The 26624-nt window shown below is 21.6% G+C and overlaps 1 protein-coding gene across 7 annotated transcripts in view; it reads left to right on the top strand.

Annotated features, from left to right (window-relative positions):
- Positions 1 to 9932, top strand: part of LOC129605163 (uncharacterized) — an 88778-nt gene extending 78846 nt beyond the window's left edge. For 4 of the 7 annotated variants that reach the window (XM_055514790.1, XM_055514749.1, XM_055514754.1 and 1 more), the window contains 11 exons: positions 1071 to 1249; positions 1348 to 1428; positions 1515 to 1875; positions 1959 to 2027; positions 2088 to 2489; positions 2550 to 2744; positions 4797 to 4975; positions 5053 to 5164; positions 6476 to 6496; positions 8722 to 8797; positions 9763 to 9932. In XM_055514790.1, coding sequence (XP_055370765.1) covers positions 1071 to 1249; positions 1348 to 1428; positions 1515 to 1875; positions 1959 to 2027; positions 2088 to 2489; positions 2550 to 2744; positions 4797 to 4975; positions 5053 to 5164; positions 6476 to 6496; positions 8722 to 8797; positions 9763 to 9863 — 1776 coding nt within the window. In that variant the 3' untranslated portion in view covers positions 9864 to 9932. The remainder of the gene's footprint in view (positions 1 to 1070; positions 1250 to 1347; positions 1429 to 1514; positions 1876 to 1958; positions 2028 to 2087; positions 2490 to 2549; positions 2745 to 4796; positions 4976 to 5052; positions 5165 to 6475; positions 6497 to 8721; positions 8798 to 9762) is intronic. The other 3 variants (XM_055514776.1, XM_055514785.1, XM_055514770.1) reach the window with 3 other exon arrangements.
- The last annotated feature ends 16692 nt before the right edge of the window (positions 9933 to 26624 follow it).

Raw genomic sequence — 26624 nt, 5'->3', positions numbered from 1 at the left:
AAAAAAAAAAGAAAAAAAATCACTCAAATCTCTGAATGAATGCTTTTTAAGAACATTTGTTGAGATAATAAATTTTTATGAATTTTAATTTTTTATGAGTTTTTTTTTTTTTTGTTTTTTAACATACTTAATAAAATGTAATAAAAAAAGAAATAAAATAACAAAATATAGAAATAAAAGAAAGCGTCATCATAAAACAATGAAATTTTTAAATTATTGTTTTACAAGTATTCAAAAAATAAAAAAATAATATTTTTATTATTGAAAATTTAAATATGACGTGTGTTTGTGGTAATGTGAGTGGTAGTATTCAATTTGATTTCAGGCAGGACTTCATAATCAATAAAAAAAAATCATGTCTATTTACTTGTATTTAAACATGATAATTGTCTTTTATTATTTTTATTTCTATACGACAATTACGACACCACACAGAAATTATGAAAACTTTACATTTAACAAAATAATTACAAAAATATTTAAGTCAATATTTGATACATAAAATTTGTAATGATTTCTAATTCACATATAAATTCCTCGTGCTTTATATATAAAATTTATAGAGCGAGGGTTAATGTAAATGCAAATCATGTACATTTCTTTCTTATAGTTGAAATGAAGGAGAAAGTTTTGTAGCAATAATTTATTGTAAATATTAATTTTTCATGAATTTTGCATATATTTAGGCGAACAATTTTAGTGTTTTCAAGTTTTGTTCGTTTACATACTTGAAAAAACAACCAGAAAGTAATTACATATTTAAATATTATGAATAGAATCTGTCATTATTTGAATATTATATAACCATTTGATACCCTCTTGTCAAAACTGTGAATGTAAATATTCTTTAATGAAATAACTCGGTAACACTGAAAATTTTTTGGTATTTTTGTAATATATATAAATATTCCAATAAAATTAGTTCTGGAAATCAAATAAAAATTTATCAATAATGTTCAGGACAATTAGTTCAGAAAATATTAATATAAAATTTATGAATTACATATAAAGTTTTTAAATTACAAAAATTATATTCAATTATATTAAATAGTTGTATACTTTTATTTTAGATACCTTCCCCAGAAATGCATAATAAAGCATTTTTAGGTGTTTATTGGAGAGAACTGGGACTGGCATGGAATAATACAGAAGGAACAAACGAATGGGGTACACCATTTCGAGATTGTAACGCATTACCGGGAAGATGGTTATGGCCTTATAGAATATCAATTGTTGACTCTGGATACAAGTACGTATTTGCTTACAGCGATATTTTTGTTTTTTTTTTTTGAAAAACAAATTTGAAAATAATTTTAATATGACAATTATTTCCTTTTGTTATTTTAGAATTGTTGCAACAGCTTTTATTGCAGCTGATGTTGATTTATGTAACGATAATTTAGAAGAAATTTTTGGAAGAAAGCATGGGTACAATTTAAAATAATTTATAATAATTTTAAAACACTTTTATAAAAATATTTTAAATTTTATTTCCTTATATAAAATACTGAAAGTTGTGATCGTGATACAACATTTTGTTTAATGACTGGTGACCCAAAACCATCAATTATAAATCGTGATGGTTATACATGTATTTGTCGTGACTCATACTATTTGCCAAATTCAACAACACAAGGATTTCGTTCTGAATTAGTTGAAAGTATTACTGGTGATATGGAAAATAATTATACATGTACACCGTGTCCCGGTGGTTGTTTTACATGTGATCAAAATGGTGTTTGTTTAATGGGTGGACATGATCAACCCGTATCAATGGAAATGTTATTTAAGGCATCTGTTGGATCAATATTAGGTGCTTGTATGTTATGTTGCTTAGTATTAGCAGTAATTATTTTTAGACGTAGAAAAAATAAGGTAATTTAAAATGTTTTATTAAATCTAAAATATTTATTAAAGTAATTTTTTCAACTTTTTTTTTTTTTTTGGAATTTTTAAAGGCAATTGCAACTGGAATGTGGACTGTATTAGAGACTATTGTTCTCGGTATATTATTACTTTACGCATCGGTATGTTAATTTTAATTTTAAACAAAAATTAATTTAAAAATTTATATATAATTTTTACAGGTCGCATTACATTTTTTACCAGCATCAACAACACGTTGTCTTTTAGAACCGTGGTGTCGTGAATTAGGTTTTATGACATGTTATGGTGCAATTATATTAAAATTATATCGTCATTTGGTTGAATTTCGTACACGTAAAGCACATCGCTGGGTATTACGTGATGTTGATCTATTAAAATATTTGGGTACTATGGTATTTGCTGTTGTCTGTTATATGTCAGCATTTACAGCATCATCAATTGATTTAATTGAGAATGCTGATTTATTTGGTTTACAAGAAGTTCAAACAAATACATGTGTATCATTAAAATGGGAATATGTAACGCAGATTAGTGAAATATTAATAATATGTTTTGGTTTACATTTAGCATTTGCCAGTCGTAATGCTAATACACAATTTAGGGTAATAAATATTTTTATTTAATTTTTTTTCAATTGATTTTTTATTATTTTTTTTTTTTAGGAAAGACAATTCCTTGTAGCAGCTTTAATAATAGAATTCATAGTTTCATCTAGTTTTTATATATTAAGGGTAATTTATCTACCTGAATTAAGTCCTGGTGCAATATTTTTGGCACTATTTATACGATCACAATTAACGAATACGGTAACATTAGGTTTGGTGTTTTTACCAAAACTATGGTATCAACATAAGCAGGTAAGCTTTTGTTTTTTTTTATTATAATATTTTTTTTTAGTTTTTTCTTATCCCTTTTAATAATCTATATTAATTTTAAAGTTCATTTTAATTGCTAAGCTATAGTTATTGAAAAAAAAGAGTTCAATTTTTGTTAAAATGAAGTTATAACGTTTTTATTTCTAACACAGTATTTTCTTTTTGTGTTTTAAGATAATTAAATTGAAGAAAATGAAAATAATTGAATAAATTTGAAACAAAATAGTAAAGTAGAATTTAGAATTTCCTATCAATTTTCATTAAATATTTTAAAAAGGTAATAATTAAGTATAAAAATCACAATTTACATTAACGTAACAATTAAACTAATAATGTAATCTTAAAATAAAATTGCGATCCTTGAAAAATAAGCTTCTAATAAATTTGATTTGAATTACAAGAATGTTTAAAGTGGTATTGGGGGTTCGAAGGCTTATATTGTTCAATTTAATTTTTAAAAATATGTGTATTTCAAATTTTTGTAAACGTTGGTTCAATTATTTTCGTTAAATTGTAAAGTATTAAGGTCATAAATTTTTTTGATTTGAGATTTGTAAAAATTTATATTTATATAAGAGAAAACAAATACCTAGTTGCTTTATTTATTAAAAAAAAAAAATAAATAATTATTATTATTTCAATGAAAATAATAAAAAAAAAAAATAAAAAATTTTTGATTGGATTATTGCAAAGCTATGAAGTTCCTGTTTTACTTTTATTTTCTGTTCCATTTTCTACAAAATTTTCTCATTTTCAGTATTTTTGTTTAAAATAAAATGCGTTTGTCGACTTTATTAGAAAAACTTAGTTTTTTATTAAAATCCAATCGGAATCCTTCATATTTCTTAATTGAGAATTCTCGTTTTTTTTTTTATTTTAATTTTTAGTTTTTACTTTTTTGTTTGAAAACCGTTTTTCTATATTTATATGCATGCATGTTAAAAAGTAAACTTAATGCTATTGCTAACACTACATCTCGTTTTAGGAAGGAAATTAAAAATTATTAATTTGCAAATTGAAAAAAATCAAATCGTTTTCCTCTGTGAAGTGCCTATTTTTTGTGTTACATCTTGCGTATGTATATGAATCGAAAGCCTAGTGTTGTCCTCATACTCAAAACTTGGTCACATGAACTAAAAACGAATTTAATGTAAATATTGATATGTATAAACATATATATATATATATATATATATATATATATAAATAAAGATAGAATACATACGTAAAATAATGAATAATCTTTTGTAAAATCTTCAACAAATCACCTCTCATATATGTACGATGTAAGGTAAGGGCCATTACTGTTGCAATAACTATTACATAGTAATTAATTATTTCAAAAAAATATTTTGGCTATATCCAAATAATAAACATTTCCACGTTGGTGTCATACTTTTCTACAATTTGCAAAAATTTGTTAATACTGGGCCCTCGGTCCATGTCGGATCATTGTAAAATATATCAAATACTTATGACATCCAAATCTATTATTAGACCTTATAGTATCCAGATTGATCACTAAAAAATATTTTTATTATGAAAATAAATTATGAAATTGATTTTAAAATAATGTTATGCAATATAATATAGCTAATGATAATACTTATATTATCATTACTTTAAATTATGGATTTATAAAAACATACCACAATCAACTTATTGTCAAATTGACTCAGGGTTCATATAATTTTGTATCTCTATAAAAAATTATATGAACAACTACAATAAGCTAATTACCCAATTCTGTAATAATTGTAAAATAAAAAATAACTAAAAATATGCAATGTTTAAAAGTTTTCAACACATTCCTATTTTATAAAGCATGTATCCGAAATGATCTTCAGCTTATTCACAATTCTTTTTTAATTTAAACGCTCTCAAACCGCTCGCTCGCTCTACCTTGCTTTTTGATTAAATATGTTAGCTTTTTGTTTTGGTTTTTGTTTTGTTTTTTTTTCTCTCTCTGTTTTTTTTTTTTGTTGTTTTTGCTCTTTCTGTGTGTGGTGTTTGGCCATCTTCATAGCTTTGCAGGTCTGTTCACTTGCCCATGATTTATCATTTCGCTTACCTGTGGATGCATTCAAGGGCTCTCATGATACTGGACATCATTTGGGTGGCGGTTATGCTGGTCTTTGTTTAGGTGATCCTGATATTGGTGAATTAACAATATCTGAAATGAGTCCAGAAGATATCAGGGCTGAACTTAAAAGGTATGTATTAATTTTTTTTTTAAATTTAATATTTTATATATTTTAATTATAATATTAAATTATTATTTTATTTTTAGACTGTATACACAACTTGAGATTTTAAAGAATAAAACTCTTCGACAAGATAATCCACATATAAGTAAAAGACGTGGTGGAAGAAAAGCGGGACATCGAAGGTTTTCCTTACAGGTAAATAAATGCGAATAGCGGAATAGCAACTCTTTCAAAAAAAAAAAAATAAAATTGAATAGCGTTTAAATTTGCAATTGATTGTTAAAGATGGTGTATGATAATTGTAATTTAAAACTCGTATATATAGTAAAAAAAATAATTCTTACACAATTAATCGCTAATATTTTCAATTGCAAGTTCAAACTGTTTTCAATGCTTTTATACCATTTTTTTAATAAATAGAAAAATAAAAAAAAAATACAAACAATTTTAAAATAATTTTTAAATTTGCTTTTAACATTTTAATGCTAAATTCAATATTTAAAAATACAATATGAAATTATTATTTAAAAGATTATTTAAAAACATTAACACTATAATTTTCATTCATAAATGCAATTTTAAAGTTTTAAGATTGCGAGATTTGTAATTTTTGGTTAAAAAAAGAAAATGCAAACGAAAAATACGTTTAAGAAAATTTGTAAAAAACAAAGATAAAAGAAAAAATAGTTTCCATAAACGTATAACACTTTCTGTATGCATTTTTTTGTTAAAATTTTTTGTAATTATTTTATTATTTTTTATTAAATTTTAAAATTTTATTGAAACAATAATTTGCTAATAATAATTTTAAAAAAATGAAAGACAAAAAACAGGAAATGCGTTTTTTGTTTTTCCTTGTTATAAGTGTTAAGAGTTTTGAAATGAAATTTTTTTATACAATTACATAATTATTATTTCTGTTTTTTGGGGGTTTTTTTACTGAAATTAATTATTAATTATATAATTATATTATATACAATATTCAAATATTCATACATATATGCATTACTAAATTTTTAAATTAACCCATTAGGGAATCAGATTTGTTTTTTTTTTTTTTTTTTTTTAGATTTTCGTTTTGTTTTTTAAATAGAATTGTAAATAAAAAATTTTGCCAAAAAATTATTTTTTTAATTATTTTCTTTTTTGTTTCCAATTTTTCCCGTTAATCTCTATTTTTGCGATCATTGTTCTCTAATGGGTTAAAATTAGAATTCACCAAATCATTTCAAAACCCATCATATAGTTATTATTATTTTTAATACATATTAATTCAATTATTTTATTTTAATACATTTAGTAAATAAATGAACATTACGAGATATAAATAAATATATATTCTTAGAAAAATATTGTATTTTAATTTTTTATTATATAACATAAAAGAGATATTCATTTATTTAATTTAATTATTTTTTTTTCTTTTTCTTATTTTAAAATATTTAAATATACCATTAAATAATAAATTATAATTTAATTGAAAATATTTCATCGAAATATTTATAGAAAAAAGGCAGTAAAGATAAGGTAAGATTTAATTTAATTATGTTTATTTTTTTTTTTATTTTTATATTTTAATTTTAAATTGATTTTTTGTTATTATATTTTTTTAAATTCTTATAATAATAATTATTATATCGATTGAATGTATTAGTTTTAAAATATAAAATTTAATTTTCCATTTTTTTTTTCTTCTTCTGCAATTTTATTTTCTTATAATTTATGGCAATCAACTTTGTTTTATAATTTTTATGTTTTAATGTGATAATGTTTTTGTTTTTATTTTAGATATTTCAAACTGTCAAATTTCATTATGCAACACCATCTGTCTTCATTCTTTCAAAATAAAAAAAAATTATTTTTAATAGGAGCACAATTTTATGGTTGTTTCCCAGTAATTGAAAACTTCGACGATTGTATTAATGACGTGATTCGCTCGATTTTGCAAATGACAAGCATCTGCGATTAAGAAATTTGCGCATTTGAAATTTGAAAAATTTCAGTAAAGCGGAAAATTTAAGAATTAAAAATTAAAATATTTTCTTCGTCATTTATTTTACCACATGTAATTATTATAACTTGATAATTAGCCTTTAATGAAAATATGTAAAATAAAAAAATAAAATAATAATTAGTTGCGTTGGAGACGTATTTGGAATTTCTGACGCGTAGGTTACGTCACATTGATATTCATTTTTAACGTCAGTCGCAAGCACTTGATATACTGGGAAACAGTCTACATTATGCGTTCTTTAATAATCTCAATTTTTTATATCTAAAAATTAATTGGGAATTTTGTAATAAAAAAAAAATTTAATTAAATTAGATATAAGTTGCACAAATATACATATACAAATACATACTCGTTAACACTCCCACATACACTAATTTCGTATTCATATATTGAAAATTTTGTATGGATGTGTGTACGTTACCCCCATGTTTCCTTATTAAATTTGAATGAATTTTCTTTTTTATTTAGAACTGTTGTAAATAAATGTTGTTTTTTTTTTTTTATTTATTGTAAAAATTTCAATTATTAAAACATAAAAATATTGTGTTTTTGACATTTTTGACATGTTCAATATTTGTATTGTAACATTACTTTTTTTTGGCGGCAATATTTTTATTTTTTTTTTGCAACGCCATTATTCATTTTTAATTATTTAATTATTTTTAAGTAATATAGCTACATATTTGTTTGTAAAGTGTGGAATTCAAATAATACAAAATATTGGCTAACAATTTTAACAAGATCCGAAAAATAATAGCATTTTAGTAGGCAACCTTGAAATAAAATTTTGAGTTTTGATAAAAAACAAAAAAAAAAAAACACAGAAAACTTTTTATTTTCGGTTTGCCGTACGCCAGTATTTCGGTTAACCTACGTAATAAAATTTTTGCTATATTATTTTAAAATTATTTTAAAATTAAAATCAAACTGAGAATATAAAAAAAGCTTAAGCAGAATTGTAATTTAATAAAGTGAGATCAAAAATATTAAGAGAACTAATAGGAATTTAAATTTAAAAATAATTTAATATACACTACTATAAAAAAAAATTATAAAAGTTTGAATGCTAATGAGCAAGACTTTGCATCGCAATAGTATAAAATCATTAAAAAGTTATTTTAGAATTTATTTCATTTTAAAAATATTATGATTATTATTATTATTAATAATATTATCACGTGTATAATGGTCTACTAAATACTAGAACGCAATAATATGACGTAAATGTGTATCAGATCGTCAGTACGATTTATTAAAATGTAGTGTCATATTTTTGAGAGGCAATTATGCTTCCGTTCAAATAATGGGAGAAAAAATAAGTTTATATCAATTATGAAGGGTTTGTATGAAATTAAATCCTTTATATATTATTGAAGTTTACATTATAACATTTATTTCCACAATTACTAACACCAACACTTGCGTATTAGTATATTCAATTACTATATCTAACACTATATTCTAAAACTGGTATTTTTTTTAATTTGGACGAATTTTACAAAATCTTAAAAACTTCCTGTTCGAATCTATCATATTTAACTGCATGATTTTATAAATTTTTTATATATTTAATATTTTTTTAATTTTTTTTTTTGTTTGCTTACATCATTTCAAATATTATATACACATAGATGTACATAAGATCGATATTAGTAACAAAAATTAAAGAAAAAAAAATTAAGAAGAATAATTATTTAAAATTTTAAATAAAATATATTTCATGAATATTATATTTTAGGCGCTGAGTTCGAAACACCGTAATAAACATCATGATATTGAAATTACAGAAGCAGAGCCGTCTCGTACACCAGAAGGTAAAATTATTGGCTATTATACTAAAAATCAATTCAATACTCATACATTACAACACTCATATATTACATTTCGTTAGTAATTGTTAGCATAATAAATTCAAGATCAATTGAAATCTTGAAATTGGAAAATTTCGAAAGGCTTTTAAAGAAAATATTAAAAAAATCAAATTAATAATATTATTATTGCATAATATTAAGTGTGGTTATATAAAATTGAATTTAAAATTTGCTAAAATAAAATAAGATTCACACTTTAATCTCTATAATAATTATAATAAGAATATTCGACATACATAATTATATATATACTATTTAAAACATGCAATAAAAATAATTTCTTTTTTTTTTAAAAAAAATTTTCAATAAAAAGCTTGTAAATTTTATATGTACAATTTAATTAAATTAAATTTTATACATAGTAATTATATAATTTTTATTTATAACGTGTTCTATGTCTAATATATAGTAATAATATTAATAAATATGAAATATATAAAATAATTAAGTATATAATTAAATATTACAAAGAGTGTAATCAAATTGTAAATTATCAATTTTAAGATGAACACAAACTAAAATATAGAAAATTATTACACATTATAATTAATTGTACAACGTCTCATGAATAATTTTGAAGAAATTTACAATATCCAAAACAAGTATATCAAGTATTAAGAATGCTCCCTTCAATTTCAATGTTGTTCTATATTTTTTTGTATTTAAATGTTGTCCAATTATTTTTGTATTTAAAGTTACAAAGATAATCAGAAGGCAATAATATGTATTTCAAAATTTGATAGTTTCAATATTTTCAATTTTCATATAACAATATCAATATTTGTTATACTATTTAAATAGGCTTCACTTTCCATATTATTAAATTAAAAATACACAAAATAAAAATGTAATAATTTTTTTCTAATTTCTAATTTATTTTTATTCTGTTTTTTTTTTTATATTTTTAGATTCAGTTTGTAGTGCTGAAGGTCCAACAGATACATATGCTGAAATTTCTGGTATATCACATTCAATGCTTTCACATTCAGTTATATCACATTCAAAATAACATAAAAAAAATCATCACGACGACAAATATAGAAAATCACAAAAAAATCATTGTAAAAATTCGAAATAAATAACATTAAATAGAAAAAATATATTTACATATATAGTAATTTGAAAATAAATAGAAAAAAACAATGGAAACATAAAAAATATATCTAACTATTTATTATATGATATTTAAAATAAAAAAAAAATTTCGAATTTCTTCATTAAAATAAAATTTAAACAAAAAAAAAAGGAAAGAAAACATTTTAAAAGAATGCCACTAACGTGTATAACAAATTTAAGATGAAGAAACAAAACATTTCACTATTAAACTGTAATAATATTAACAAAAAAAACTTATACTGTATAACACTATATTCGTTCTTAACTATGTACTCGTATAGTTGATTATATACAAAAAAAAATTACTTTAATTAGGCTATTTAAAAATCAAATAAAAATTAAAAAAAAAATAAAAAATTACAAAAAAAATTAATTAAATAAAAAAACAACCATTTTAGATAAAAAATATATAAATCTCCTTCTAATCTCTAATAATGTATAACTATAAATATCTAGATAATTTAATGAATCAAAGGTAAACTAACTATTAATGAAATTATGTTGAACCTAAAATAAAATAAATAAATTTAATTTATGTTAAAAACAAAAAAAAAAACAAAAATTAGCTAGAAAATTAGAAAAAAATAATTAGAAAAAATATTTTTATTCATTTGTAATATTACATAATAAGTTTATTTATTTATTTGTAAATATAAATTATTAAAATTTTTATGAAATAAAATTTATTTTTATTTTTTTGATTTTTATTTTGAGTACATTCAAAAACATGATTATTGTGTATGTGTGATTTTGAAAATATTTAATAAATTTTTGCTGTTATTTTTACTCTTTATCTGGTTATTATTTAAAATTTCATTATCGTAGTTTAATTATTTTTAATTTAACTACGATAATAAAATAATAATTAAGGAATTAGGGTAATATTCTTAAGTTTTGAATAAAGTATATTTTTTATTTTAAAATAATTGAGTACATACTCGTATATCATTCTCTTGTCAAATCTTAAGTTTTGAATATCATCAATTTGTAAGCAATATATTGACATAAAGTGTATATATCGTAAAAATATGTATAACACTATAAAATATTAATTTGCCTGTAAAATTTAAAAAATTTCTGATCTTAATTTATTGAATATTATTTCTATTTATATAACTGTATATGTGAACGGCCATTCTTATTGTTTATTAAATTTAATATTAAAAAATTCATTAATTAAATTATTTAAAATGAAAACTATGTAAATGTAAGAAGTCATGACGAAATTAACTATTGGAACAAGAACTCTATTTATATTCATAATATGAATTCTATTATTACACGTTATATTATTTTTTAAATTCTGAATTTGTTAAATATTAAAAAAGTTTTTCATGTATTAATTTACAAAATATATAATGTATTACAATTATATAATTCATTTATTTAACATATATACAAAATGTTCCCGTTCTAAATGGCCTGCTAAATATTATATGTTATATGGGCGTTATATGGGATATATATATATGTATATCCCATATAACGCCCAAATACATATATATATATATATATATATATATATATATATGTATATATATATATATATATATATATATATATATATATGCATATATATTTATATATGTATATATATATATCCCATATATATTACTTTAATTATATATATATTGCCTAAAAATATTAAGTAATATGTATATATGGATATATAAATATATATTTTATATATGGGATATATATATATAAATATACATATATACATATCCCATATCCATATATATATATCCATATATATATATATAATATATATATATACATATATCCCATATACATATATATATATGGGATATATGTAGATATGATCCATATATATATATATATCCATATATATATATATCCATATATATATATATATATATATGGATATATATATATATGGATATGGGATATATATGTATATCCCATATCTACATATATCCCATATATATATATGTATATGTATATATATATATATATATATGTATATATATATATGTATATGGGATATATGTATATATATATATATATGGATATGGGATATATATGTATATCCCATATCTACATATATCCCATATATATATATGTATATGGGATATATGTATATATATATATTATATATATATATATATATATGGATATATATATATATATATATATATATATATATATATATATATGGATATGGGATATGTATATATGTATATTTATATATATATATCCCATATATAAAATATATATTTATATATCCATGTACACATATTACTTAAAATTTTTAGGCAATATACATATAATTAAAGTAACAATAAATATGCATTATACCGTAAATTACCCGTATTGTGTTTTAATACTATATATAATATATTATAATTTCCGATATATTTATGTATATATATAGATTGTAAAATAATTGAAAGAAATGAAATTCATTTCAGACCACCGATAGTATTATTATTAACTGTAATTATATAATGTGAAGCATATGTTTTTGATTGTACTCCATTTTAATATTTTCATAAGAATTAAAATTATTTTAATTAAAATATATGCAAATTTTTTTTATATACTATAGTATTCATTAATATACAATATTAAAATTGTTTAAAATTTCTTTTTTTAATATATTTTCATAAATTTGTTAACATACTTATATTTTTATTATAATTATAAGTTAACTGTTAAATATAAAAATATAAAAAAAAATATAATATTTAATATGAATAAATTATTATTTTTAATTTTTACAAAAAAAAAAGTGTAAATTTTGTCGTCGTAAATGGAAATATATTATATTATGAAGTTATATATTCATATATATATATATATATAAATAACATTTAATACATATATTATTATGTATATGTATTATAAAATGCCAATCTTTAAAATATGGTAATGTTTTTTAATATAAAAACAGAAATAGATTCAAAGCAAAAAAATTTAATGTGAAAAATAATTAAAATCAATATTTATATACCATAAAAAAGATAAGCCTGATATTTGCCCACCCACAAAAACTTACAATGATACCACAAAAATTTAAATTTTCAAAATACAAAAAAGCATTTTAACAAAAATCAAAATATTAAAGTAAAGAAAACAGAAAAAAAAATTTTTAAATTTTGTTCGACACCTTGTACAATTTTAATTACAGAAATAAAATATAACGCTTTATTGTAAATTATCGCCGTATACACAGCAAAGTAAGCACATAACAAAACGGAAATAGAATAAAGAAGACGCAAATACAGCAATCATTAACTACAATAAAATTTTTTTTTTAAATTACAATTTAATTAGATTTTGATTAAGGTTTGATATAAAAGAAAATTTTTTATTTTTAAAATATGTTTTTATTTTACTTTTTAAATCAATATTAGAAAGTTAAATATTTTGTGTACGTAAAAAAAAAAAGCAAAATTCATTTCCTTATTTGATAGTGACCTTTTATAAATAAAATAATTGTTTTTCTTAAAGCAATTTAGGCATTAAACAGAAAAAATAACAAAATATAAAAGCAACATAAAATTTAATCAAAACTATTTAATAGTAATAATAAAAACCAACTACAACAGCAATAAGAAAAAATTATAAAAACTCGCATAAAATTATCGCCAATTTGGTTCAAATATTCAAATACAAAAAAAAATTCTCAAATTTGATTATGAAACAGGATTATACGCACATGTATATATATATATATATAATTTCATATGTATATGTATGTATGTCATCATTTTACAAAAAAAAGTAGAAAAAAAGAAAAAAAATATTGCGTCCAAAAATATAATATTAACAAATTTATCAAAATCGCTATGGTATTGAAATTGGCTATTTTATAGCTTTTGACAACTTATATCGATCGCATGAATAACATATAGTATAGCAAGATCATTAGAATTATTATTATAATTATTATGAATTTAAATTAACATTTTATATAATTATTTTCGAAATGATTAAATTTTTTATAAAAATTTACATTACGTGCATCCCTAATTTTTATATAGTACATAAATGCGACACTATAATTATAAGACAAAATATTTCATGATAACGTGTGCGCTCTGTCCCGCTTAATATAACGGTTTAAAAAAATTTTATGAACCACTTTACAACCAGGGCACAATATATATGTGTTTATAAATATTCGAAAATATTTCTCTCATTTAAAGCAAAATTTTCTTTATTTAAATTTTTGAATGGCTGAGTAACTTTTCCGAATGAAAATTGTTAGAATTCTATTCGAGAGAACCCCAAATTGTTTGACATTTAAAATTTTGACATTAAAGCTATTTTTAAATGATGAATATTAATAATTTATAAACAGAAATGTTAAACATTACAAAAATTGGGTCGCCGCATTTTAATCGGCCACATATGGGCCATTGTTTACGGCATTCGGAATTAAAAAGAAAAAGTGATAATGAACCTTAATTACTATTTGTGAATAAAAAAATTTATTATTTAAAACTATAATGTTATAACCCTATAATATACATAAAAAAGTACAACATGTGTTTGTATATATATACATAATATATGTAGTTGTGTCCGATATATAGCAATACTGCAATTTAAAACTTAAAACGAGATGCATTTTTTAATTTAAAATTGCTTTTACCTTATATACCTTTTGTTTTTAAATTAATATTAAATATCCAAAATTAATATGAATAATACGTATAATAAAAACAAAATGTATAAGTAATTAATAAGAAACAGAAAAATATCAGCTATAAATTTTGAATAAATTAATATTTACAATTTGGAAAAAAAAAATAAGCATGAGAAAGAGAATTGAAGGTATATCGTATAAAAATTCATTTTATACGATATACTTTAAATTCTGTTTCATTATTATTATTATTCATAAAATAATTAAATGCTTTAATTATGAAATATTTTTTATATAAAATAAAAAATTAGTAAAAAAAATAACGCAAAAAAGAAAGAGAAGTTGTGTAAAACCGTACCACTTTAATTGTTATAGCTTGTTGTTAGTATTGTAGCAAAAATAAAAAAAAAACATTGGTTAATGAACAAAATATAGCTATTTTAAAATCTAAATGGAAATTTTTAAAATATTTTCACATTATATTTAATTTGAATAAACAATTTTAATAAAAAGGATGCTTATATTAATTGTAAAAATATACATACTTCATTATATGAAAACGTATTTTGATCGTAATTTCACATTATTACGAGATTTGATTTATTTAAATTTGTTATACATTAAATATAACTTACTTAAATTTATATTTTCATTAATTTGTAAATGTGTATTTAAAGTAATAATTTGCTTTCAAAAAAAAAAGGACTTCCAACAAATTAACTACAATATTATCATGACATTTTATAAAAAACAAAAAAAATTGCATATTTATAGGGACTGGAATATATTTATAACAATATTTTCTTTTTTTTCACATAAAGTTGGTTTTTTCTTTTAAATCCAAATTGAATTTGACATAAAAAGCTTTTATTTAAATTTTTTTTGAAAAGATTTTTCAAAAAATAATTTTTATGTTACGATAAGGATGAGTTCAAAAATATGTATAGTTCCAAATAATTAATGAAAAATTGAAATTTGAATACAAAACTGCAATTATAAAACACTTTCGTCGCAAGTAACAACATAAGATCCTTAAATATGGCATATAACAGTAAAGCAAATGGTAGTAATACAAATATAAAATTAACACCCAGATGAACTTACAAAAATAAATAAAAGAAACTAAACATTTTATCAAATGATGTTAGGCGGCATACATTTTGCTACTCTAATATATATTAAAAAAAGAGGCCTTCAGATGAGGCAATTTATATTCCACTCCTTCCTCTGTTTTTTGTTCTTTGATTGCAAAATGACAAAATCTTTGTGAATCTATATATGTATGATTCTTCAGAAAAACAAATGAGCAATTATTTCTGGCGTGGATATTGTGTACCAGGCTTTTTGATATTGTCTCTAGTCGTTGACTATAATCATAAGTATATATAGAGAGATTTTGATATGAGTGGCAGATAAAAATTCATGAGGGGTAAGAAAACTGTTGACAAATATATAATTAATTAATATTACATTCAGCCCGCTAAGCTTTATTGTGTCAAAGAGAACGTTTGGATTTTAACAGCCAAACATTTTTGTTTTCAATTCGTCTCAGTTTGGTACTAAATTATAAATAAATAAATTGAATTTGAATTATTTATTCCCTTCCTTCAGGTTTAGCCGTTGATTTTCAATAATTTTTTTTTTTATATTTTTTGTAAATTTTATTCAACACACGGTATGTATACACGATAAATAATGTGTAGGATTTGAACAATTTTTTTTTTTGTTAAAGGACGATTTATTATTATTTATTTAATTTTATAAACATTACCCACATACATACATACATATACATACATAAGTACATAATTATTAAAATAAAAGTTATATATAATTTTGTAAAAAATGAAATATTTAGAGCAAATAGACCAAAGTTTTAGTATGTAGAAAAAAATTATAAAAAAAAGAAACCATAAAAAAATTTATTTGATTAAAATTTATTGTAAAAATCAAAAACCCAAAAAAAAACATTAAAGGAAAACATTTAGATATTGTCACAAAATTAAAAGAAAAAAATTTTTAACAAAATTAATAAAAATTTGAAAAACAAACAAAAAAAAAAATAAGTAATGTGTGATAACCGTATGTAAATTATTATTATATAAAAAAAAAAAGAAAAATATTAATAATATTTGAAAAATGAATGAAAAAACAAAAAATGAGAAATAAATACTTAAGTACTAAGATTATAACGGAAAGTTTACAAAAAAATTAGAAATATATATACGTATACATACTTGTATTATATATATATATATATGTACATACTATAGTATGTATAGACAACAAGATATTATATATATATATATATATATATATTTATGCATATACATAAAAGTACATATATACTTACACCCATTATATTACAAAATAACTTTCCTAGAGAACAAGAATATTTACATTAATATTACAAAATTATAAAAAAAAAAAATTAATTTTTTTTTTTGAAATAAAAATTATTAAATATGTAAATATATACAATATATTAAAAAATATATAAATATACATATATACAATATAAATAGAACAATAAAATAATAAAAAAAAAAAAAACTTATATAGTAAGTAAAATTTTTTAATTGTGTTTTTCTTATCTCTTACCCTCTTTTTAGTGTCTTCTACTAACACGTAAAAACGGTAAGGCTAATATTATGATCGACGAAGCGAATGAAATTTTTGGCAAATATGAATTTTTGCTATTATGATTAGCGAATTCGCCCAAATTTTGGTCGAATGCTTTGTCAAATCTTTCGAATGAAAAATCTGTGTGACAAGCTTGGCCAATGAAACCAAAAATCAACATTTTGGATCTGATAAATGAAAGCATCCGCCGATCATGATTTAAAATCGCCTAGTGCTAGTCAATTCGACTCACTCCTTCCACTCAGTCTATAATGCTTTTTTTTTTTTTTGAAAAAGCTTTTGTAAAGGTTTTTCTTTGGCCAAATAAACACAAATTTAAAATATATTAGCACATTTAATAAATACAAATAATTCTGTGACATAAGTGAACAACATAACTTATAAAATTCAAATTTTAGTTTCTGTAATTGGATTCGTGTTCATTCGCGTCCCACTTTTTTAATTTTTTTAGACCACTTTTTCAATATACCAACTACTGTACTTTTCTGTTATTTGCTTCAGCCGGTCCACTATTTTTAACTTTGTTTACTATATATGTCTAGTTAAATTATAAATTTGAGATAATTCACCGTAAAAATAATTAGATTTATGTTTCTTAATAATTATTTTTATAATTATAATAATGACATAAATGAGCTAATATTAAGTATTTCTGGCAGCTGTATGGTCTAAATCAAAAGTTGTCAGGCTGTCGAATAAACTCTACAAATTACCCAAGTTATTTCAAACTAGTTTTATTGTTAATTTTCAACGCGATTGCTCTTCTACCCTGGGAACTCATTCAAAAGTTTTTTAAATTTAATTATAAAACAAAATTTATTTTTGTATAGCTAAACAAAGAAACTTAATTCTAGTTAGTTTATTATTAAATTGATAATGATGTAATAAGAATAATTAATAAGAAACTTTTTATGGAGATTTTATTAATATGAAAAATCATAATGTTAAAAATTTTAACGGGGTTTCCAATAGCTACAATACATATCAGACCGGCCATTTTATGCAAATTTTTGTGGATAATTTGAAGAAATGTAAAATTAAATAATTATAATTTAAAAAATGTGTTTTTTTAATTTCACAATAGCAGATTTTAGATGATATTTCATAAAAATTTCATAAGACTTTTCTTAATAATTTAGAAAAATTGAAAAAGCCAATTATATTAAAAAATTAGTCTAGAGCTGAAAAGTAAAATACAGAATAACGGTAATAATTTGTTATTATTGAAATTCAAATTTAATTTAGAAAGTAATACAAGTTTTGATTTTAATTTAAATTTTTCATAAAATTATCACAGATACAATATGTACATACATTGCATACGTGAACAAAACTACAATCCATTCCACATGAATTTAAGAATTCAAAATGTCAAGTTTTTTAAAAATACTTAATATAAATATTTAATATTTTTAGAACAGGGAATACATGTAAGCATTTATTAACAAAAATATTTAAGTTCTTGTTTACGTAAAAGTGTGTTCGTGTATTTGAATTATTTCTAATTAATTTAATTACTAATAATATTTACAGGAAATGGACAAAAACAATACGAGCGAAAGTCAATAATTTTTTTTAATTAAATTTGATAAAGACCAAAATCAAGATCAAGATATAAAATTTACTTGTTTCCTTTATTTTTCTCGTTTCTCTTAACTTGTTTTGTTGCATTGAATATTTGCCATTTCGAATTAGACCCTTATGCTAAAATACAAAATTTCTTAAGGCATTTAAATCCTGTTTTGTTTGTTTTTTTTGTTCAAAAATTAATAAATAGCCAGAGGAATTAAATAAATCACACTTCCTACTTAAAAAAAAAAGAAATGTTTGACAAGTATTTCAACATTTGCAAATAATCACAAGATAATTATTGTAAAATTTATTATTTACACAAAATATTTACAAGATTAACTAAGATAAATATAGTATATGAATTGTAATATTACGATTTATTTGCATAATTTTTTAACTACTAATTTAATGTATACTTACAATTTTTTTTTTGAATTTACTTAAGATGACGTTAATTTATTTATATTGTTGATTTTAATTTAATATCCGCTTATTTAAAATAATCACTTAGTTCTTTTTAAATATTTATTTCAAAAGAAATTTTTGTGTGTATAACGTTTACATTTGTTTGTTATAATCAACACCTTGATTATTTTTCTATTATTACAAAGTATAATCATAAAATAAATTTTAATTTGAAATTTTATAAAAGTCATTAACTAAAGACAGATCTATTTGATTAATATAAGTTTAATTTGTCAATATAATTTATTATTTCATGTTTAATAAAAAAATCTTGTAAAGCATTATTGTCAATTACATTTAAAATTATATTAAAATTAAATGACATAACTACGATATTCATAAATGAATTGCTCAGAGAATTAATGGTATAACTGTAAACTTTTTATTTTGAGTAAACAAGGTTTTAACATAAACTTTGAATTTTTCAATTAGAACAACTATTGTACATAGCTATATATATTATGTACGAGTATATTTGTAGTAGGTAAATCTATATTGAATTCACAATGATGATTAAGTATAGCATTTTTTTCAATTGTAAATGCATTTTTAGAAATTCACCGTTATTTTGGCTTTCTTCATATATTATCTTACTTTAGTTGGGACACTGTTAGTTGAAACGTCTATACGGGACTATAGCATACGAACGTTTCCGATCTTGTTTTAGGCCGAGGTACACGCCATTGAATTGTGCTTGCGGTACAACTTAGAAAATGGGTATCTGGGACAGGAGATAATAAGTATGACGAATAGCCGAACTGCCATCGCAGCGCTAAACTCGTTTACCGTATCCTCTGCGGCAATATGAAGCTGTTTAGAGATATTTTATTAAGATGTGTTTTTCATTTATTTTCTAAAACACGAGTTAATATAATGCTTGTTAATAATGAGTAAATGGAAGCAGATTAATTTTTTATTTTCGAAATTCCCTTGCATGTACGTAAATGTTATATAGAAGATTTCCTGTACATAAAAAATACTTTTTAAAATAAATCACAAAAAGTGTTTACAGAGTCATAATTTATATTCAATATTACTAATTTAAATTTAACTTTTATTTTTAGTTAAATTTTTATATGCGATATAACAAATCTTTAATTTAAATACACATCTATATATAACACAAGAGAGGTAGTAGGTCTATATCAACAAAAAAAAAAACAAAAAGATCTAAACTTTGATACCAAATAAGTTTCGACTACCTACGCACGTAAATTTGATGTTGCTTACTTATACTTTTATATCAAAATCAAAAAAACTTTTGTAATTAATTTACTTTCGACATTTTAAGAATATTTGACAAATATTTTGGTATTTTATGTTTTATATCATTTAAATAAACTCTTTTAAATTCCATTTTTGAATTATTGAAACATTCTTTAAAAATTCACTTTATATTGAAGTTTATTTTTTATGTTTTTTACGATAAAATTAATGTCCATTTCTTTTTTTATATATTTTGTTTGTGTTGTGCATATTTCTTATTTATACATTTAATACAACACTTGATCAATTCAAAATATAATACTGTTATACATGTGTTTGTGTATGATTTTCTGTTTTACGGAAATTTCAATTTTTTTCTAATAAAGTCAAACTATTTATTTCCTAAATTTCGAAAATTACCTAAAATGAAAAGATATTGGTTATTTGGTATTTTTGGCGGAAGTTTAATTTTTGACATTTGTTTTTTAATCTAAATTATAGTCGAAATTTTCTTTATATTTTTTTTTATGAATTCATTTTAAAATTAAATTTTTCTAAAATAGTTGTAATATAAATATGGTTTAATTAAAATTAGCTAGGTCACTGTAATTTATTTACATAATTGCAAAATAAAATGCAAACAGCTGAAAAAAATAATAATTTAGTTAGGTTTTTTTTTTGGTATACCTACAAGAATTTGTTCTCAAACTTTTATGGTATTCATTTTAACTGCGCCGCTTTATTCACTATATATGCTGGTGTACTAGCATGCTTATCTTGTATCTAAATTTGTTGTAATAATTTTAATGTTTCATTCGGTTAAGTTGTTTCCTTAATAAATAAATAACATGAATTCTACTTCTGGTGATGATTTTAATGTTTTTTTCGCATTAAGTACTTGATTTCAATATATGATTTATGTTTTCTTTGTTCCTCGTGCTTTAGTCTTAATAAAATATCATCTGCCTGCTTCTAAAAGGTGTTTTTTTGGGAATAATTACTTTTAGTATAGACAGTCTTACATTGCTCTCCAAAGTTTGGTCCCAATTCACCGTTGTCCATTTTTGGTTGCGCATGTTCAGCTACAATGGCTTATAATATCCTTAAATATAAAACTCTTGTTGTAATGCACCGATTCATAACGTTAACTTTGCTATGTTGAAAGTGTCTTTAAAAATCTAATGTAGCATGATTTTCAGCTGTTCGAATATCCGCATGAAATCTAGTTCTAACAATAGCAGTTTAATCAGTTTCCCCATTGCGTTCGGAATACTGGGTGTTGTATACGTATTTTCATCATTTACCTTTAATGTTATTAAAGCAAAGAATGTATATTTATAAAGAATCGCAAAAGTCTAAAAAGAACATTTTTTTTCATCTCTACTTTGTGACAACGATTAGCTATTCACCTCAACATAATGTGGTGTGTTTGAGCTTAAAAAGAAAAAAAAAACAAAAAAATTTGTTTTGGAATAAGGAATTTGAAAAAGCAATAACAAATTTTGTTATGTGTAATATGGTGTTGTTCGGTTTAACAAAGTGTTTGTTGAATGATCTAATAATATGCATACATACTCGTACATATGTATACTCGTATGTATACCATATATGAATTTTATTATTACTGTTGTGAACATATACGTTCAAATGAATTCAGAATTAAGAATAAAATTAAGAATTGACAATAAATAAAATATTAATATATATACTTACAAACACATACGAACTGCATCATAATTGATTTAATATTCTTCAATATTAAATCACTACACACTTTTTTTGTATTCAAATTCAATATGTGTATTCAATAATAATTTACCAATTAGTAGAAAACTATTTACATATGTATTTGAAAATTTTTTAAGTTCTTTTTCTTGATCCAATATGATATTTAAAAACAAAAGTAGGTAATATGTATGGCTTGAATAACAAAAATAATGGTACTTTTTTGCAAAATTAAAAATTGATTTTGGTTACATGAGTTAATTTAAATAGTTTTTTATATTATTTAAAGTAATAATAATTGTTCATATTTATTTTTCAAGAATTTTTATTTTTTTTTAGGTACGCACATGCATACATATGTACATACATATATACATACATATTTAATAAGCATTAACAAAATATAATTTCCTTTTTGATCTGAAAATTCTTCTAAAGTATTTTAGAAGAGAAGATTTTTAGTATAAAAGAAATTTCAGTTATTTAAGTCAGATAAATTTAATATTCATGATGTTTGATGAGACTTTAATAGTAGTAAAGTTTTCTATGGTATAAAACTATCGAAGTATTTATTGAATGATCTTTATTGCTGCAAAATTATATCTATATCTATATATAAAGCACTATATCTGTATATTTTATAAATAGTTCAATCACACTTAATTTATAGTTTCAAAAAATTAAAAATGTTAGAAATAAGTTTGAATTATATTAAAAAATTACGAATATATGAGTATTAAGCACCAAATTTATTTCAAATAGATTAACAAATTCAACAATTCAATAGATTAAAAAATTCAAAATAGATTAATATATTTCATAAAAATTTATCAAAAAATGCACCTGATCAACATTGAGTTTCAACAAAAAAGTGAACATTTCTTTTGAACCTTGTTTCAATTCTAAGTAAATAAACATATGCACACATATATAGAATTATTCACCCATAAAGAAATTGCATAGCTTTAGATGCATAAGAACAACTAATTTTTAGCAAAGCATTATTTTATACACATTATGGACTTATTAAAGTTTACATGATTGTGTATTCACCAGCATACATATATAAATGAGAATTTCAGTTAAAATAAAAATAATTCAACACACCACATTATGTTGAGGTGAATAGCTAATCGTTGTCACAAAGTAGAGATGAAAAAAAATGTTCTTTTTAGACTTTTGCGATTCTTTATAAATATACATTCTTTGATTAAAGTGTATTAGTTTTGTTAATATGAGTATTAATGTTTGGAATCTTTATGGCACACGAATTTAACGCAAACAAGTATGCCTTTAAGGGTATTATCATAAAAAACAAAATAATATAAAAAAATTCAAACCGGTAGATCAAACAAATTAATTTTTGCAGGTACTTAATTGTAAAATTATATTTATCTATAACACAATATTGTACATGTATACAACATTGTTGGAAATTAATTTTTCAAAGTTCATACATATTCATTAAAAATAATATTTACCTTGATAAATCCGCATATTAGTGTCATCATCATTATTATGTTAAAAATTCTTTGAATAAATTTAACACTTGACTTTTAAACCTTTTTTTTCCGAACTCCTTATACGATTATACTTAATAAGCACACCTTCAACTTGTACCTATACGATTTGCATTTTTTCCATAATAAAAGCTCATATACAAATCATACATAAATTAAATTAAAAGTTCCATTAATTTTGGTTTATGCTTTTTTGATATGTTGATTATATTGTACTTATGTACGTTAATTTTAGTAATCACAAGTTGGTTTAGTGCATAGATGCATTTATATATGTATTTAAGTGCTCATATAACTTATGCATCTAGGTATACGTGCGCAATGTGCGAGAGTTTTTATTTATGAAAATGATTTGCACTTTTCCAGATATTTAACTATTGTTAAGTATGGCAAGCTACACACATAGTAACCATCTATCTTAAATTTCAATGACAATAAACGTGTGAATTAAGTTGAAGAATATACATACTTACAAAAATCATAAAATACAGGTTTTGTTTTTCCATTAAATTAAGATTTTTATTAAAAATGTTGCTTAGAATAGGGCAAGTAATTTTAGAACAATTATTTACAAACATTACAATATTGAATTGCACGTTTTCATGTTTTTATATTTTGTTCTATTTTCTTTGTTTTGTTGTTTTTTTATTTAATAATACGTTGATAAAATTCATAATTAATAATAATTGTTTTGATTAAAATTTTATATATTTAAGTACATTATGAATTTTGTGAAATTTTTAAACATACTAGTATTTTTTGACACTCATGACAGCGTTTTAAACAAATTTTAACATTTTAAAAGTCTTAAGAAATTCAGTTACGTCCACTTTTTGGCGTTTATTTGCCCACAGAACAATAGACTAAATCATTTAATAGACTGGCAATACAAAAAATATTTTCCGCGCGAAATCGAAAAACAGGTGAATTCCTATTTTTAGATTCTCCTAAAGTATTAATCATAGAACTGACATTCATTTTAATCTAAATACACATTTCTTTCGTGTTTATGACATATTACCATACCAGATATAATTTTCTGCATTAAAAAACCTAATTAGTATACATAGGATTTATTCAAATGCTCTAACTCTGCAAATTTAAAATTATCTCGAATGCATAGTATATTAGAACACATATTATTAAATGAAAACAATTCTTTAGAGTACCGTCAGATGGCTAAGTTACAAAATTTCCATAAACGTACAAAGTAATTGGTACAAGATTAAGTATAATAAATTGAAAACTCGTGGTAAAAAAGCAAAATTCTGTTTTTATACTTGTATGCAAGTCATTCTTCTTGCATTGTTTAAAAAGTTTAAAAGACAAATTAAAATTAATCTTATTTTGTTGATTAAAAAATTCGTGGTTTAAAATGCATTTTATAAAATAAACGAAACGAAACTAAAAAAAAAAAAAAATTTCGCAATAGTTAATTAGAATTCACTATTTCTCACTATTGTTTGAAATATTCAATTCATTTTTAAGATCTTAAGGCATTGGGTATGCATTTTATATTACATTGTATAACATATAGGTAATGTATTAAGAAACCAAACACAAAATCTTTTAAATTAAAAAAAAGCGAGAACTTAGATAAGGTAATGATACTTTTGATACTTAATTTGCGGCATGCCATTCAAAACTAGTTTCATAAACAATTGCATTTTAAATATTATAATAAAATTTAATTTTAAATAAAGCTACCATTATTGTTCTATACCAATTATTGTTTGGAGTATGAGAACTTTTTTACCAAAAATCGTTATTTGTATGTTATCTAAAAAAAAACCTCTTTATTGTTGTATTTAATTTATTAAATAATACTTAAATTATATGCATATCCTTATACATACATGAAATGTTCCTATTATGCTTTAAAGACGTAAGTTTTAAATTTCGGTCTGTACGACTGTCACTTAAAAATTATAATAAATTTACAATAAGCAAAGTTAATCCAAATTTTTTTAATTGTTTAGGTAAAAAAACTTTACCGTGTTATCGCTTCAATCATTTGTTGATATACGAAGCCATCTTTTACATAAGTGTTACAAAGTTAAACAACAAAATAATTTTTGAAGGTATAAAGCATAACATACTGCTCTTGATATCTTCAATAAAATATAATTTAAGAAAACTATTGCCTATGGTGAATTTAATAACATTTAATAACTTTGTATGAATTAACCTATCCGAATGAGTATGATGCTATCGGAAAATAAAGAAAAGTGTAACGAAATCCGAATTATAGTTAGAACTAATCCAAAACAAGGAAATCTTCTTTTATATAAAATATGAAATGTTGAACAGAAATATGAACCGAATATTTATTAAATAAATATGGCATTACAAAGTGATTTTTAAATATTACAATATTTTAAACTTTAGAGACATTATTTTTGTTTAATTTATGTATGTACTCGTAAGTACACAATTTAACATAAATATTATATGCGTACCTTGAAACTGATCTACAAACATTTAACTTTTGATCGTGCATGTACTTTAACATTAATGCATTTATATTTCAACAAATTGTTCCAAGGAAGTGTATGAATAAATTTTTAGACCTTTATACATACACACTTGCGTATATTATGATTAATATTAAAAAGCGCATATTATGTTAATTATTTTTATTATACGCTTTTATTTAGCATAATTGCTTGCATTTCTACGTATAAAAGAAAAAAGTAGTGCGATATGAATTGTCGTGTTGCACTCTACCTGTGCGTCGTATAAAAATATTTTAAATTTAAATTAATTAAACTCAAACGTGATTTTTTATTATTACATATTTTAAAAATTAAAACAAAATCACATAAAATTTCATAATAATTATTAAACTTTGAATTCTAATACATTTGCATATTTTTTAATAAAAAATTTTTTCCTTCCCTGAATATTT

The sequence above is a fragment of the Condylostylus longicornis genome, unplaced genomic scaffold, assembly GCF_029603195.1.
Source record: "Condylostylus longicornis isolate FDR11 unplaced genomic scaffold, ASM2960319v2 ptg000002l, whole genome shotgun sequence".
Lineage (NCBI taxonomy): Eukaryota > Metazoa > Arthropoda > Insecta > Diptera > Dolichopodidae > Condylostylus > Condylostylus longicornis.
The sequence above is the reverse complement of the archived record's forward strand: the minus strand, read 5'-3'. Positions and strand labels throughout refer to the sequence as shown.